Source organism: Panulirus ornatus, chromosome 63, assembly GCF_036320965.1.
Source record: "Panulirus ornatus isolate Po-2019 chromosome 63, ASM3632096v1, whole genome shotgun sequence".
In the NCBI taxonomy this organism is placed as follows: domain Eukaryota; kingdom Metazoa; phylum Arthropoda; class Malacostraca; order Decapoda; family Palinuridae; genus Panulirus; species Panulirus ornatus.
In genome coordinates, this window is record NC_092286.1 from 24,448,709 (window position 1) to 24,466,969 (window position 18,261).

Sequence of the window (18,261 nt, forward strand, 5' to 3'; positions counted from 1 at the left end):
AAAATGCAAAACTGGGAGTTTACAAGGAGTGTATGATAGTACAATTAAAGGGGTTGGTGTGAGAGGAAAATCACCAGAGAATGGGCAAATAGGGTAGAGGAATAGCGGAGGGAGAGAAATGGTATGAGTGCGTGGAATGGTGTATGCGAAGGAAACATGCAAGGAAAGGGATAAATGGAGACTCTTTTGCCATGGCTACCCCTTGATCGGAGTTCCTTGAGGGAACGGACATCAGAAATCTGACGGGATGGATGACATGGTTTCAGGAGTGGTTGAAAACTTGTGGATTAAGTGTTTGCCGTGAAGAAAGCAGTACTTATAAGTACCCGAGAAGTGTGTTGTATTTAGTATATTTGAGAAATAATAAGGGAAACAGAAGAGTCAATAAGTGGCATTTCTGGAGCTGGAGAAAGTAGCATAATAGATATGGCCTGTGGAAGCTTCTAAGAATATATGGTGCTGGAGGAAAGGTATCAAAAGCAGTAAGGAGTTTTTATCAAGAGAGTTAGGCATGTGTGCGAGTAGGTAGAGAGGAGAATGAGTGGTTCAGGGTAAAGTTGGGTCTGTGGAATCGGTGTGTGATGTCACACACACACACACACACACACACACACACACCTCATGCAGTGGTGATGGAGGTGAATGTAAGAGTTATGGAAAGTGGAGCAGGTATGCAGTCTGCTGGGGTTGGTTGGTTGGACTAAGGAGGTGAGTCAGCGGTTTGCCTATGTTACAGTGCTGGAGGCAGATGTGAGTGAGAAACATCAGAAACTGGTGCCTGAGTGTGGGAAAGTGTATGAAGGGAAACAGTTTGTAGCAAATGTTAATAACAGTAAAGTTATTAGGCTTAGCAGTGAAAATAGACGTTATTTGGTGCGTGAGAGTGAATGCAGAAAACTTGAAGGCAGTGGAGTGTTTTAGATACCTGAGAGTGGATATGTCAATGAATGAAACCATGTGAAGTGAATCATGCTATGGGTTAGGGGCAGAAAAGGCCTTGAGCATATTGAGGAATATGTTGAAAGAGAGGTCACTATCTTTAAGGGCAAAGGTGGATACATTTGATGATATAGTAATCTTCTTGGTGCTGTATGGATAAGAGGCATGGACCTTAGACAAAAATGTAAAGGATCTACATGAATTCACATAAGAAAGACAGACAATAGGAGACCTGATTGGCCCACAACTGGGTTGTCTGATAAAAGAAAAAAAATTAACGACAAAAAATGTAATTCCACTCAGCATTGTTTTAAGCTACCACCAACTCCCCAATATCACTGTCACTTATACAGTTTATTTCTGACTTTATGAAATATTTGTCTAAACAACTTTTGAATGTATCTATAGTCTTAGCATTCACTACATCTGAAAGTAACTTATTCCTATAGGAAAAGAAGCTTTTTCCCATGTACGTACTACATGTTTTAGCTTTGAGTTTTATTCCATTTGCCTTGGTAACCAAATTTTCTTGTACTTCAAAAAGATGTTCATGATTTACTTCATTGAACATGTTCAGAATTTTGAACACTTGGATTAAGTAGCCAAGAAGTCATGTTTTTAAGGGAGAAGAGATCCAATCATTTTAACCTTTATTCATATTCCAGATTTCTAAGGAATGGGATCAGTTTTGTCACGTCTTTGTACTTGCTCTAATTTTTCCTCATTCTTTTTATAGTTCGGGGACTGAAACTGGACTGCATATTCAAGGTGTGGTCTTACTACAGAATTATAAAGTGTGAGAATTGTTTCTGGTGTCTTGAAATCTATGTTCCTGGCTATGAAATCTAACATTTGGTTGCCTTTTCTACTTGCTGCTTGACACTGTTTAGTGTATTTCAGATTGTTGCTAATGACAACTCCAAGGTCCTTTTCTGACCTCCTTTAAAAGTCTTGAAGCTAAATTATCTGGGCCATTGGATTTGTTAGGATTTAATTGGTCCAGGTATTTAAGTAATTCAGAGTTCTTAATTTCTCTAACCTTCAACTCTTCTTCATCAGATCCTTGAAACATTTTCATTGGTCATGGTATTCAAGATGTTTCTTCAATTGTGAATAAGGAATTGGGGATGAGAGAGCTTGGGAAGTGAGTCAGTTGTTGTTCGCTGATGATACAGCGCTGGTGGCTGATTCATGTGAGAAACTGCAGAAGCTGGTGACTGAGTTTGGTAAAGTGTGTGGAAGAAGAAAGTTAAGAGTAAATGTGAATAAGAGCAAGGTTATTAGGTACAGTAGGGTTGAGGGTCAAGTCAATTGGGAGGTGAGTTTGAATGGAGAAAAACTGGAGGAAGTGAAGTGTTTTAGATATCTGGGAGTGGATCTGGCAGCGGATGGAACCATGGAAGCGGAAGTGGATCATAGGGTGGGGGAGGGGGCGAAAATTCTGGGGGCCTTGAAGAATGTGTGGAAGTCGAGAACATTATCTCGGAAAGCAAAAATGGGTATGTTTGAAGGAATAGTGGTTCCAACAATGTTGTATGGTTGCGAGGCGTGGGCTATGGATAGAGTTGTGCGCAGGAGGATGGATGTGCTGGAAATGAGATGTTTGAGGACAATGTGTGGTGTGAGGTGGTTTGATCGAGTGAGTAACGTAAGGGTAAGAGAGATGTGTGGAAATAAAAAGAGCGTGGTTGAGAGAGCAGAAGAGGGTGTTTTGAAGTGGTTTGGGCACATGGAGAGAATGAGTGAGGAAAGATTGACCAAGAGGATATATGTGTCGGAGGTGGAGGGAACGAGGAGAAGAGGGAGACCAAATTGGAGGTGGAAAGATGGAGTGAAAAAGATTTTGTGTGATCGGGGCCTGAACATGCAGGAGGGTGAAAGGAGGGCAAGGAATAGAGTGAATTGGAGTGATGTGGTATACCGGGGTTGACGTGCTGTCAGTGGATTGAATCAAGGCATGTGAAGCGTCTGGGGTAAACCATGGAAAGCTGTGTAGGTATGTATATTTGCGTGTGTGGACGTATGTATATACATGTGTATGGGGGTGGGTTGGGCCATTTCTTTCGTCTGTTTCCTTGCGCTACCTCGCAAACGCGGGAGACAGCGACAAAGTATAATAAAAAAAAAAAATAAGAATAACTCATTATGGTAGCCATTTCCTTGCCGTCAGTAGTTAGTGTGTCACATTTGTTTTGTAATGGTCCAATTCCTTCTTTTAATGTCTTCCCTTGTCTTATGTGTTTGAAGAATTCCTTAGGATTATTCTTGACTTTCATGGAAATTCTTTTTTCTTCCTCGTTTTTACTCTGTCTTATGATGTTCTTACACTCTCTTTGGATTCTGATTAATTCCTGGTGATTTTCATCTGTTACCAATGATTGGGTGAATGTCTTGGAAATTAAATGTGGGTACAAAATGTGGTGTGAGAAGGGTTTTGGCCATACTGTATGAGGAGGATCAGTAAAGAAAAAACAAATAAAAAGATGTATACCGGGGATGACGTGCTGTTAATGGATTGAACCAGAGCATGTGAAGCGTCTGTTGAGGGCTGGATGTGGAAAGGAGCTATTTCGTGTGTGGTAGGGTGGTGATGGGAATGAATAAAGGCAGCAAGTATGGATATGTTGCATATATGTACATGTATGTATATGTGCATGTGTGGACGTTTATGTATACACGTGTATGTGGGTGGGTTGGGCCATTCCTTGTCTGTTTCCTTGCACTACCTCGCTAACACAGGAGACAGTGGTTAAGTAAAATAAATAAATGAAATACATGTCAGAAAGGGAAGGAACTAAGAAAAGGGGAACCAAGGAAGAACTGGAAGGATGGAGTGAAAGAAGCTCTGAAGGCTCAGGGTCTGAAGATGCAGGAGGGTGAAAGACTTGCAAGGAATTGGTGCAATGTGGTATACTGGGGATGACATGAAACAAGTAGGTTGAACCTGGGAAGAAGAAGCAGTCAGGGGAAACCACATGAAGGTCTGTGGGGTGCAATGGTGGAAAAAGGGCAAATGAGGCAATTTCTTGCCTCATTGAAACAGAAAATAGCAAGCATGTACGAAAGGTAATCAAATTAAGACAATGACTGTAAGGCAATTACAAAAACACACATTCATATATCTATTCCAGTGAACACTACCAATATCAATACCATATCTATCATTCTTTTAATAACCAAGCGGAAGAATGTATGATACAAGTACCATATCCAGTGAAAACATTCCTGCAGAAAGCTGTGGGAATATTTAACTTAATAGAAACTCATAGCTTCTAACTGAAAGTCTGGGAATTCTTTTTCTGAACTGTTCACCATTTCTTGTGTTAGCAAGGAAGAGCCAGGAACAGAGGAAGAAAAGGCCTCCTTCACTCAACTCTATTCTTTAGTTGTTATGTGTAATGCATTGAAACCACAGCCCCCTATACACAATTAGGCCCCACATACTTTTCTATGATTTCCACTGACTGCTCTAAAACTCTTGGCTCAGTACACTGATAGAACATCAATGCCCATATACCATATTGCTCCGATTCACTACCCCATACATGCCTTTCACCCTCCTGCATGTTGAGGCCCTGAGCACTCAAAATCTTTTCCACTCAATCCTTCCATCTCCGACTCGGTGTCCCCCTTGTCTTTGTCCCTGCCACTTCTGATATGTATATCCTCTTTGGCAACCTCTTCTCACTCATTTTCATGATATGTTCAAACCATTTCAGAACACCCTCTTCAGCTGTCTTATTGCCAACCTCTCTCTTATCCTATAATATCTCACTCAATCAACACTCATCACATAACATTTTGTCCTCAAACATTTCATTTCCTTACATTCTCATCTATAGCACATGCATCACATCCATACAACATTACTGGGGCTGCTGTACCTTCAAATATACCAGCTATTGCTGTCTCTTTCCACAGATTTCTCAATGCTCTTAAAAACCTTCATCCTACACCCCAATATGACTCATCTCTGCTTCCATGGTTCTATTTGCTGCCACATCCACTATCCAGGTATCTAAAACACCATTTCCTTCAATTTTCTTAGTTCAAACACTTTCTTCTGTCACACAGTCTCCTAAACTTGGACACGAAATTCTGCAAACATCAATTGATGCAAATCCCAGGACCTTTCATCCCATACAGACTGCATACCTGTCCCTCTCACTAAGAACCTTGCATTTATCTCCCTCACCACCCCATCCATGAACAAATCAAACTGCCATGGTGACATCACACACCCTTCTGCAGACCTGCCTTCACCTGGAACCACTCATCTTCCACTCTACGTACTCACATATACATGCCTTACTCTCTTGATAAAAACTCCTTACCCCTTCTAATAGCTTTCCTCCCATACAATATATTTGCAATTTCTTCCACAATGCATCTCTATCCACCCTGTCATAAGCTTTCTTCAGATCCATAAATGCCACATACAAATCCTGTTTCCCTCAGTATTTCTCAAAAGCATTCTTCAGTGCATAGATCTGATCTACACATCATTTACCACTCCTAAGCCCACACTGTTCCTCCCCAACCTAAAGCTCTGTGCATACAAAAACACCCCATCAGTCATCACTCAAATAAAACTTACCAGGTATGCTTAACAAACTTGTACCTCAGTGATTCAAACGCACCTTTGTCCTCCTTTCCCTTTAGACAATGACGCTATAAGTTCATTCTGCTTACATACACTGAAAATCCTTATCAACCAATCTACAACACAGTCACCCCCTTTCTTGAGAAATTCATCCATTCCAGCTGCCTTACCACATTTCATCTTACACAAGGCTTTCATCACATCTCTCTTCACCAAACCACTTGCCATGACTCTTTCACTTTGCATACCTCCCTCACCCAAACACCCTATATCTGCCACCCAATCATCAAACACATTCAACAATCCTTCAAAAAACTTACTCTATGTCCTTTTCACCTCATCACTGCCTGTTACTAATTCCCACTGTTCTCTTGTTTTCTCACTATTAACCTCCTTCCAAAACATCTTATTCCCCCAGAAGTTTGCTCATGAGAATCAGCTCTAGAAAATTTGCCCTTTTTCAACCCCAGTTGCTTTTTCTTGTAAATCTCCCACTATTTCCTACTCCTTCCCTGTAAGTATCACCCACACACCTCTGTTTTCTATTTCACAAGCAACTTTAACTCATCATCCCACCTGCCTACCTTCTGCATGCCACAAACTTCGCTTGCACAAGCCAACAATCTTCCCTGAATACCTCCTGCTCGTCATCCATTCCCCTAGTTTCATTTACTCTCACCTTATGCCATTCTGCACTCACTACCTCTTGGCATTTCTTTACATGTCTCTTTTCTACATTTACTTACTTTCACCACCCTCTTCTCAGTCATATCAATTTCTCCTTCCTGAAAACCCCTGCAAATCTTTACCACTACCTCCATGAGGTAATGATCAGGTATCCCACCAACTTTCCCTCTCAGCACATTCATATCCAATAATGCTAGCCTACCATCTTTCCTACTCATCCGCATACTCTTATGTATGTAATTCAGTTTAAACCAGGTATGCCAATCACCAGCTCTTTTTCAGCACCCATCTCCACAAGTTGTTCGCTATTTCTAATGACTTTACTCAAAACTCCATGCACCCTAAGTTACACCCTCAACTGCCACATCACTCACTTTCCTATTTAAATCAACCATCACTAATACTCAATTTCTTGCACCTAAACTGATGACACACTCACTCACATGCTCCCAGATCACTTGCCTCTCTTCACTGTTCTTCTCATACTCAGGTGCATCTCTTGTAATCCACTTCCATTTTTACCCATATCACTCTGAAGCTCACTTTCTTACATTTTTTCACTTGTTCCCACATTTGCTTCAGCTTTTGCTTTTGCCCTCACACCATCCCCTGACTATACCCCTAAGACATTCCCAAACTATTCTTACCCCTTCCCATTTAGTAATCTTTTACACTCAAGAGATAAAACATCCAGGTTCCTTTTGTCAAACATACAACCTATGTCTCCTTTCTTCTCATCCCCATTATATCCACCCACATTCAGACAACCAAGCCCTAAGCCTTTGAGGAGGATGAGCACTACTCACTTTTTAAAACTGAAACACAAAAAAAGGGGTTCCCACACCCAACTCTTACTTACCTTCTACAACAAGCAGGAAATACACGGGTAGAATTTTTTCTTCCCTCTCTCCAAGTCTGGGAATAGTATACCCCTGCTTAGTCTGCTGCCATGATGAAAACCAGTTCCTATGGGTTGTGAATGCTGAGGAGTACCTCATATCACCATGTTTCATAACCAAAATATTACTGAATCAAAATATGCAAGGAAATCAAATCTTTGAGCTCAATATGAACCAGTCACATAATGATACATGAAATGAATGGGCCAAAATTCCCTGAACAGGAAAACTATTTCCTCCAAATATCAAAAGATGAAAATGTTTCAACCTGGTACAGAATGAATTCAAGTTGACCCAGATGAATAAAAGACAAGCTACCCCAGATGTATTTCAACAGTTTGCATGATTCAATAACAAGAAATAGTTTAGCCATGATACTTTCAGTGGGAAGAATATGATATGCTGCCATACGATAATCTTTCTTTAAAACCTGTTCACTGTTATCCATCTGAGCAAGGTAGTGTAAAGAACAGATGATTCAAAATTTCCATACTTTACTTGACCAACCCAAACTAACTCAGTAGTACTTTAGTTTCTACTAACTTCTAAGGCTCTGCCTTCAGTTATGTCCAGATCAAAAATAACTAAGTTAAAACAGAATTTACCAACCAATAAAGGCCAGTTTCAGAATATCTTTATGAATCAAAATGTTTGCTTACATCACACCTTCAAACATTACTAGTACCCACAAAATTTGTCAGTTATCACAATCCTTTGAGACTAAAATATTATGAGAGTCTACTCTTGATAAGGTAAAACAGTAAAAATCTACTAAATACTGACACACTTAATATCATTATCTCAACAAACTACATAGCTGCTGTCAGGTCATAATTAACAGATGTGGCAGGTGTGCTGCATATAAAAAATTATATCCATATCAAAAAGCTACAAGACTGATGATGATAATGTGAGCAGTAACAAGACTTTTTTCTTCAAACATATACTTACTAAGCTTCCACACACACTGATGATGGATCCACAGATAAAGATGAAGTACAAGATACAGGATCACAATGATGTACTAACACACTAACATGAAGATGAGTTAACATGGCCTAAAACAGTTAAAACTACACGTCTGATAAAGTCGTCATAACATCCATAACTACAAAAATTAAGATTAAATGAGGTGGCAGCATATATAGTAACAAGCTTAATATCAAAACCCATCTACTGGTAAGATATCAAAAGAGGTTACTGTAATATACCACCTATGTCATGACTTGAAGACAATAATATATATGAAGAAATTTGATTTGGGAACAAATATAAATCTTACATTTTAAACACAGTTATATCACCACTAACTTTCCTCAATTAAACAAGTGCATTCAATATTACCTCAGATCTTACCTTGTATATTCAACCTTACAAAATTTCACAAACTGCATCTTTTTACATTCCTCACAGCCTCCATATTGCTTATTTCCTAAAACTTTTACATTTAGCTCCCACAATCTTTAAGCAAAATGAACTAAATGATTTCACATTTTCATCTTACATCTACAAAGTACCACACTATAAATATCTAAAAATAATCTTCATATAAACTGAATTCTACATATCACCTTATACATTTTTGATAAAAATTTTCCTTACACAGACACATAAACACCACAAGGCTATATACATCTTATATCTAGAGCAGAGTATATGAGTCATTCTTGTACATACTCCTTCAGCAAACTTGTTCCATAGTGGCATGATTGTCATAGTATTCTTCATACATGACATACCTCTGGCTACATCTAAATCAGTTACCAAGAGGTAGTCATTGAAGAAACATGCAAGTGCATCTGATGTTAAGACACTGTACATCAAATTATAATATGCAGTGAAGATTATATGGAACTGGGATACACCATCAATAAAGTCTGGATTTTACTACACCTAAATGAAGAGATTGCACTTTGAATCAATGTTTTCTGACTTGCAGCGGCTTGCATTTTAGTTTAAGTGTTTTATCTCAGTTTCACAAAAATAGTTTCTAAATTTTCACATATGCATACACTCATAATAAATTACAGTCATGTGCTAAATCACCTGTTGTGACAGAAAATAAGACTTTTGTCATCATACAGGTTAATTAATGTAAAATGATATCCACACAAATGATTACTTTTCTGATAAATCATAAAAGAGTGATAAAAACAAATTCTGACAGAGATTTTGAAATCTCAATATATCATATGCACTGCAGATGCAAGGCTTACTAGTTGTCTTTTTCAGTCATATATGAAGGCATCTATCAAAGGCAACTCAAATGTAGCTCTTCTTGGTACATATACGAAAAGGATTTCCATCTAAAACAATCACAAGTATATGAAGAAAACCCCATAAGTAAAATAGCTTTTATTTACATTCTCATCAAAATCAGCCATCATTGTTGTCTCTAATTTTCACAGATAAAAAATATCTAGATAATAATTCTATTATCTAAGTTGATTTTTAACACCCAAAATAGGAAATCAATTAAGATGCTGCTGATCAAGAATTATTAACAATAAATTTGTGCCCTACTGACACCAAAAGAGGACTCTTATAATGGAAGAAGCACAAGCTATATTTACCTATTCCTTATCTTCAACTCAATTCAGATTTAAAAGACTTGTATCAAGTGCACCAAGCTTCTTAATTCACCCACATATCCTTGACTTATGCTCAATGCGCTTAACTGAATTTGGGTTTCTTTACTAACATAAAAGCTGATTTATCTATTACACTGCAAAAAATGTTAGTCTGAGAGTGAGAACAACATCTTTAATCACACCTCTACCTTCACAAACAAACAACTACAATATGCAGCATTAAAAGTCATTCCTCTGGCATCCTCATCTACAATAACTATTCCTATACAACTCAACCACTTCATCTGTCCATTTTCTGTGTTTTCTACCTCTTTCACTTCTGACACCCATTCCCTCCAGGAACTCCCATCAAGCAGGTGGCCACTGAAAGTCTCCACTTATCCCTATCCTTACATGCTTCACTTGCATACACCATTCCATACATTCTTCCCCTATTTCTCTCCCTCCAGTACTCTTCTACTCTGTTTCTCCATGTCATAAGTGGACTTCCTTTCACACCAACCCCTTTAATTGTACTATCATAAACTCTCATTGTAAACTCTCCATCCTGCAGGCTTCAACTACGACACAATAAATCTTCTTGACCTCTCATGCCCCAGACACACATTTGACCTGCCTTGCCATGGTTAAGCTTGCACTTAAAATTGCCTGCACGTACCCAACCCAGTAAATTCATATTTACACTACTCCTAAGGTAACCATAGCATTATTCTCTACAATGTTGTTGATCTGTCCAGTCAGCCACTATTTTGTGTGCTGATTCATTAAATATTATATCTTATTTCTTCTGAAAATGAAACATCTTCATCAAGTGAGGTAACTGATTCAGTGTGGATGATTATTACCCAGAAATTGCTATGTCCACTTACAGTTTCCACTGGAGAGAAAGTTTGTGAAAGTTCTTCATGCCATTCTTTTGCTTTTTTTTTTACTCACATACATTAACTTTTACACATCTCTTCTCAGGAATTTATGTTCTACACTTTTTGCCTTTTATCTATCACCATTTTCAAGCAGATTCACCTCAGTCCAAAACTCTTTTCAATAGCAACTAACTTCCTTAAATATTCACTCCACCATGCTTCTCCCCTTTTTCACCATTCTTTTCTTTCCACACAACCTGTTACAGTACCACAAACCTCTTCAACAGCATTCCTTAACTGCCTCCACACCACTAGATATTTCCTTTGTACAGTTTCATCAATACCTTCCACATTCTTATCTAATTTCTTTTGTAAGTTAAGTTTTACACTTTCATTTATTCACTTCTTTGTTCTTGTGTTTAGTCCAGTACCAACTAAAATATACAGCTAGCTTACATAAGGTTATCATATAACCTCACAAACTTCCTAAGCTTCTCATTTATCTCACATCCATCACAGAATTATATTCCCTCTTATCAGAAACATATTCATAGTTACCATGCATCATACACATTCATGGACAACTATGGTGAAAATATGTATTTGTGCAACATGTATACTTACTGATGTACAGTTGCCACATATCTTCTCGCTACTGTCATCTTCACCAGGGATTCCATACCTTTTACTCATGTCACCCATCACACATCCCCTACTGTTCCTTCTAGTTCTCTCTGAAAAGTATCTTTTACTTTGTCCTCAAAATCGACATGTTAAAAGTATAACTATGACATTCACATCACAACTATTACACTGCACTTGAATTTCAGAACCATAAATCTTCAGCTTAAATATTTGCATTCAAATACCTTTTCACACCGCTCAACTTTCACTAAAATTCTGACAACCTTTTTTACACAGCCACTGGTACTATCTAACGAGTCTGATCCTACCTTCCCCAGTCCATTCCATTCAAATGTACCACTCTCCCTTAATTTTGTTCAGAATTGACATTGAAGTTACTTGCTAAAAGCATCTGCAACTTCCATCTTATACCAGAATTTAAAATTCATAAGTATGCAATATAAACAGTAAATAGTTTCCCTGAAGAACCATACTCAAAATGTTTTATATCTTTCTGTAACTCTAATGTACATTCCATAAAGCAGTGAGAAATCCTCAAGGACACTAATGTATATAAAACTGGTGCCATCTTTTTCACAGAGAAAGACCACAAAACTATGTTTTACAGTGCCAATCTTGCAGTATACAAGTTTAATCATTCACTATTATGTTTTAAACTAAAGCAATGCATAAATGTGACAAATGAATATTTAATTAAACAAATTGATAATGATGAAATTTGACAAATTGAAAACTACTTAACCATACAGGAACCAAATATTCACAGCATAAAGGTACATCGGGATCACCTCCTCTATACATCTACAACAGGTACATTAGGATTCCTTGTAAGTAAAATGAGACTTTTGACATAGATCAAAAACATGTAGGTTTCATTCTGTAGGATAAAATGACAGAGACAATCATAATGCCAGTGACTACAATCATTCTCTTGCAAACACAGATGCTAAAGGGTATACTAAAGGGTATAAGGTAAAACAACAATTACACCACATAACCCCTCAATTTTGCTTGTAAGGAATGCACTTCAAACAAATATATAAAGAATGTAATAAATGTATGCCAGTTACATTAGTGCTCATCAATGTACAAATCATACTTGTAAATCACCCTCATGGGACAATCACTGTTCATAAGTTACTACACACAGTTACATCTTGCAAAACACATATGAGACCTCTACATCCTGCATTCTCAAGTTAACATTTTCATTATCTATAATTCTTTTTCTTCTTACAAATTTATTCGCTGTTTCCTGCATCAGCGAGGTAGTGCCAGAAAGAGACAAAGAAAATGTAGAACAAAATACCAATTCTACTACTAAACAGAAAACTACATGCACATATAAAAATAAATATTGATTAATAGCTGCCTATATACAAAAATGCATGACAAACAATGTTTTGTTACTAGTGCTGTATTCTATATACTTTTACAATGGTCTAAAATATATATTCATCTTGTGTACCCTATTGTATAAAATAATCTGTTTTGGCTTTGTGCATTATCTATACTGTCAAACTGTATCACTAGCCTGTAGAGGATGACTCTATAAGATCATTTTGAAGGCCATTAAGCAACCTGTCTGCTGTAATTTCAATGTGACTCATATACCTTATCTGTGTCATAACCCAGGATGGGTGATGGTAGCTACCTGATGTGCATCACTTTCCATTATGGTGTTATGACAGGCAGTTGCTAGGTGTCACAGCGCAAAAGGTGGGTAGCGTAATAAGCCTGCCCACTGAAGCACAGTCTTAAAAAATCTAGGATAAAGTACTTTAATATACATTTTTCCTCATATGGAAATTATCAAATAAATTTACATAATACTGAATCTATTCAAATCTAGAAATGGCCTGAAGAACCTGCTGGCTTGGCCCAAGATGATCCAGACTGGAAACTAACAGATGACATAATAATTCATACTCTTTTCTGCTGTATGTGGAAGAATCATCCCAGGCAAGGTGGGACCCTAAGAGATACTTTATAAGATATGCATAGTTGAGAAACACAGTTAGTATTGCTTCAATCATTATATCAAAACTAATAAGCAACAGTCAGAAAAAATCACAACTGAAATCTAAACTGATCATTCCTTTGTATCAAAGGCATTTTAAAAACTATAAAAATAAAGCTCATACAATGTGACAGAAAAAACAACTGAAACATATCATTTTAAAATCCATTTGGTGTTACTTGCATGCGATGTGTTGTTTACCTTTCCTTAGCTATCATCTTCCCCATAGTCATAGTCATCATCATAATCTTCCACATCACCATCTTTATTATCTGAGAGCTCCTCACCATTATCCCCATCTTCATCCTCCTCATCCAGCAAGAAATCCGAAAGAAAATCACGAAGTTCTTGAGCAGCCTGGAGCCTACCCCCAGGTGCAGCCTCATCTACACACTCAGCAAGGAGTTCTTCCACTGTGGCTCTATCAGAGGCTGGGATATTATGTAACAAACCTGCATGGGAAAACAACAAGAGGTACTTGCCTTGCCTGTCTCATCATGAATTAAATACAAAGAAAAATATACCAGAACTCAAGGTAAAAAAAAATTGGGAGGTAAGTTTCAATGGAGAAAAACTGAAGGAAATGAAGTGTTTTAGATATCTGGGAGTGGATTTAGCAGTGGATGGAACCATGGAAGTGGAAGTGAGTCACAGGGTGGGGGAGGAGGTGAAGGTTCTGGGAGAGTTCAAGAATATGTGGAAGATGAGAACGTTAACTCGAAGAGCAAAAATGGGTATGTTTGAAGTTATAGTGGTTCCAACAATGTTATATGGTTGCAAGGCATGGGCTATAGATGGGGTTATGCGGAGGAGGGTGGGTGTGTTGGAAAAGAGTTGTTTCATGATAACATGTGGTGTGAGGTCGTTTGATCGAGTAAGTAATGAAAGGGTAAGAGAGATGTGTGGTAATGAAAAGAGTGTGGTTGAGAGAGCAGAAGAGGGTGTATTGAAATGGTTTGGTCGCATGGAGAGAATGAGTGAGGAAAGATTGACAAAGAGGATATATGTGTCAGAGGTGGAGGGAACGAGGAGAAGAGGGAGGTGAATGGAAGAGTTTTGGAGAGGGGGGCAAGTATGCAGTCTGTTCTGGATGAGAGGCCTTGGGAAGTAAGTCAGTTGTTGTTTGCTGATGATGCAGTGCTGGTGGCTGATTCAGGTGAGAAATCAGAAGCTGGTGACTGAGTTTGGTAAAGTGTGTGAAAGAAGAAACCTGAGAGTTAATGTGACTAAGAGTAAGGTTATTAGGTTCAGAAGGGTTGAGGGACAAGTCACTTGGGAGATAAGTTTAAACGGAGAAAAACTGGAGGAAGTGAAGTGTTTTAGATATCTGGGAGTGGATTTGGCGGTGGATGGAACCATGGAAGTGGAAGTGAGTTACAGGGTGGGGGAGGGCACAAAGGTTCTGGGAGAGTTGAAAAATGTGTGGAAGGGGAGAACTTTATCTTGGTGAGCAAAAATGGGTATGTTTGAAGGAACAGTGGTTCCAACAATGTTATAAGGTTGCGAGGCATGGGCTATAGATAGGGTTGTGCAGAGGAGGGTGGATGTGTTGGAAATGAGATGTTTGAGGACATTGAGATGTTTGAGGACATTATGTGGTGTGAGGTGGTTTGATCGTGTAAGTACTGAAAGGGTAAGAGAGATGTGTGGTAATAAAAAGAGTGTGGTTGAGAGAGCAGAAGAGGGTGTATTGAAATGGTTTGTTCACATGGAGAGAATGAGTGAGGAAAGATTGACAAAGAGGATATGTGTGTCAGAGGTGGAGGGAACAAGGAGAACTGGGAGACCAAATTGGAGGTGGAAGATGGAGTGAAAAAGTGATCAGGGCCTGAACATACAGGTGGGTGACAGGCGTGCAAGGAATAGGGTGAAGTGGAACAATGTGGTATACCGGGGTCAATGTGCTGTCAATGGATTGAACCAGGGAATGTGAAGCGTCTGTAGTAAACCATGGAAAGTTTTGTAGGACCTGGATGTGGAAAGGGAGCTCCGGTTTCGGTGCATTACACATGACAACTAGAGACTGAGTGTGAACGAATGTGGCCTTTGTTGTCTTTTCTTAGTGCTACCTCACGTGCGCATGCGTGGAGGGGGGGTGCCATTTTATGTGCGGTGGGGTGGTGACAGGAATGGATGAAGGCATCAAGTATGAATGTGTACAAGTGTATATATGTATATGTCCGTGTATGTATATGTATGTAACGTTGAAATGTATAGGTGTGTATATGTGCATGTGTGGGCATTTATGTATATACATGTGTATGTAGGTGGGTTGGGTCATTCTTTCGTGTGTTTCCTTGCGCTACCTCGCTAATGCAGGGGACAGCGACTAAGTATATTGAATAAATATAAATAAAAAAAAAAATGCATGCTACTGAGCAAAAGCACCAGCAAAAAATCAGTTTTCCCTAACTCATCTGAAATTTATGCAACTGTATACCCTAAACTCTAATCAGTTCATCATTCTACAGGAGGTACCTATGGTGTAATCATCTAATCATGTGTCCAGACACACAAAGACAGACAGAGGGGTGATGACATACAGCCCCACATACATACCTAGTCCTCATTACATGTGAGGCTTGTGTTAAAAAAAATCACATACATTGAAACTAAGTGAAAAGGAACTCTACTTCGCAAGTAGAATACACCTGATCCCCTACTTATGACCTATGTGACTTACAACCATCCATAGATATGACTGCAAAAAAATATTCATTTATATTATCAATTTTGCTTTGTTGCTGTCTCCCGCATTAGCAAGGTAGCGCAAGGAAACAGACGAAAGAATGACCCAAACCACCTACATACACACGTATGTACATACATGTCCAGACACGCACATATACATACCTATTCATCTCAACGTATACATATATATACACACACAGACATATACATATATATACAAATGTACAATCACTCAATCACTCAAAATCTTTTTCACTCCATCTTTCCACCTCCAAATTGGTCTCCCACTTCTCCTCATTCACTCCACCTCTGACACATATATCCTCTTTGTCAATCTTTCCTCACTCATTCTCTCCATGTGACCAAACCATTTCAAAACACCCTCTTCTGCTCTCTCAACCACACTCTTTCTATTACCACACATCTCTCTTACCCTTTCATTACTTTGATGCACGAGACCAGATTATAGTGATAGGTGATTTGAATGCAAAGGTGAGTAATGTGGCAGTTGAGGGATAAATGGTGTACATGGGGTGTTCAGCATTGTAAATGGAAATGATGAAGAGCTTGTGGATTTGTGTGCTGAAAAAGGACTGATGTTTGGGAATACTTGGTTTAAAAAGAGAGATATACATAAGTATACATATGTGAGTAGGAGAGATGGTGAAAGGGCATTATTGGATTATGTGTTAATAGAAAGGCATGTAAATGCGAGGCTTTTGGATGTAAATGTTCTCAAGGGTCAGCTGGAGGGATGTCTGATCACTATCTTGTGGAGGCGAAGTTGAAGATTTGTAGAGGTTTTCAGAGAAGAAGAGAGAATGTTAGGGAGAAGAGAGTGGTGAGAGCAAATGATGTGAGGGGAGTGGGGGAGGAATGGGATGTATTGAGGGAAGCAGTGATAGCTTACGCAAAAGATGCATGTGGTATGAGAAAGGTGGGAAGTGGGCAGATTAGAGAGGGTAGTGAGTGGTGGGATGAAGAAGTAAGGTTGTTAGTGAAAGAGAAGAGAGAGGCATTTGGACGATTTTTACAGGGAAGTAGTGCAAATAAAATGTGTGGTTGAGAGAGCAGAAGAGGGTGTGTTGAAATGTATAAAAGAAAGTGACAGGAAGTCAAGAGAAAGATGCAAGAGGTGAAAACGAGGGCGAATGAGAGTTGGGGTGAGAGAGTATCACAAATCTTAGGGAGAATAAAAAGATGCTTTGGAAGGAGGTAAATAATGTGCATAAGACAAGAGAACAAATGGAAACATCAGTGAAGGGGGCAAACTGGGAGGTAATAAAAAGTAGTGATGAAGTGAGGAGATGGGGTGAGTATTTTGAAGGTTTGTTGAATGTGTTTGAAGATAGAGTGGCAGATATAAGGTATTTTGGTCGGGGTGGTGTGCAAAGTGAGAGGGGCAGGGAGGATGGTTTGGTAAACAGGGAAGAGGTAGTGAAAGCTTTGCAGAAGATGAAAGCCGGCAAGGTGGTGGTTTGGATGATATTGCAGAGGAATTTATCAAAAAAGGGGGTGACTGTGTTGTTGATTGGTTGGTAAGGATATTTAATGTATGTATGGATCACGGTGAGGTGCCTGAGGATTGGTGGAATGCATGCATAGTGCCATTGTACAAAGGCAAGGGGATAAAGGTGAGTGCTCAAATTACAGAGGCATAAGTTTGTTGAGTATTCCTGGGAAATTATATGGGAGGGTACTGATTGAGAGGGTGAAGGCATGTGTATAGCATCAGATTGGGGAAGAGCAGTGTGGTTTCAGAAGTGGGAGAGGATGTGTGGATCAGGTGTTTGCTTTGAAGAAAGTATGAGAAATACTTAGAAAAACAAATGGATTTGTATGTAGCATTTATGGATCTGGAGAAGGCATATGATAGGTTGATAGAGATACTCTGTGGAAGGTATTAAGAGTATATGGTGTGGGAGGCAAGTTGCAAGAAGCAGTGAAAAGTTTTCATCGAGGATGTAAGGCATGTCTACGAGTAGGAAGAGAGGAAAGTGACTGGTTCCCAATGAATATTGGTTTGCGGCAGGGATGCGTGATGTCTCCATAGTTATTTAATTTGTTTATGGATGGGGATGTTAGGGAGGTGAATGCAAGAGTTTTGGAGAGAGGGGCAAGTATGCAGTCCGTTCTGGATGAGAGGGCTTGGGAAGTGAGTCAGTTGTTGTTCGCTGATGATACGGTGCTGGTGGATGAGTCAGGTGAGAAACTGCAGAAGCTGGTGACTGAGTTTGGTACAGTGTGTGAAAGAAGAAAGCTGAGAGTAAATGTGAATAAGAGCAAGGTTATTAGGTACAGTAGGGTTGTGGGACAAATCAAT

The 18,261-nt window shown here is 38.9% G+C and overlaps 1 protein-coding gene across 6 annotated transcripts in view; it reads right to left on the minus strand.

Annotated features, from left to right (window-relative positions):
• Positions 1-7,605: 7,605 nt before the first annotated feature.
• The window catches only part of LOC139745847 (divergent protein kinase domain 2A-like), a 50,104-nt gene continuing 39,448 nt past the window's right edge, over positions 7,606-18,261 (minus strand). For 5 of the 6 annotated variants that reach the window (XM_071656452.1, XM_071656448.1, XM_071656451.1 and 2 more), the window contains exon 9: positions 7,606-13,699. In XM_071656452.1, coding sequence (XP_071512553.1) covers positions 13,455-13,699 — 245 coding nt within the window. In that variant the 3' untranslated portion in view covers positions 7,606-13,454. The remainder of the gene's footprint in view (positions 13,700-18,261) is intronic. The other variant, XR_011711991.1, reaches the window with a different exon arrangement.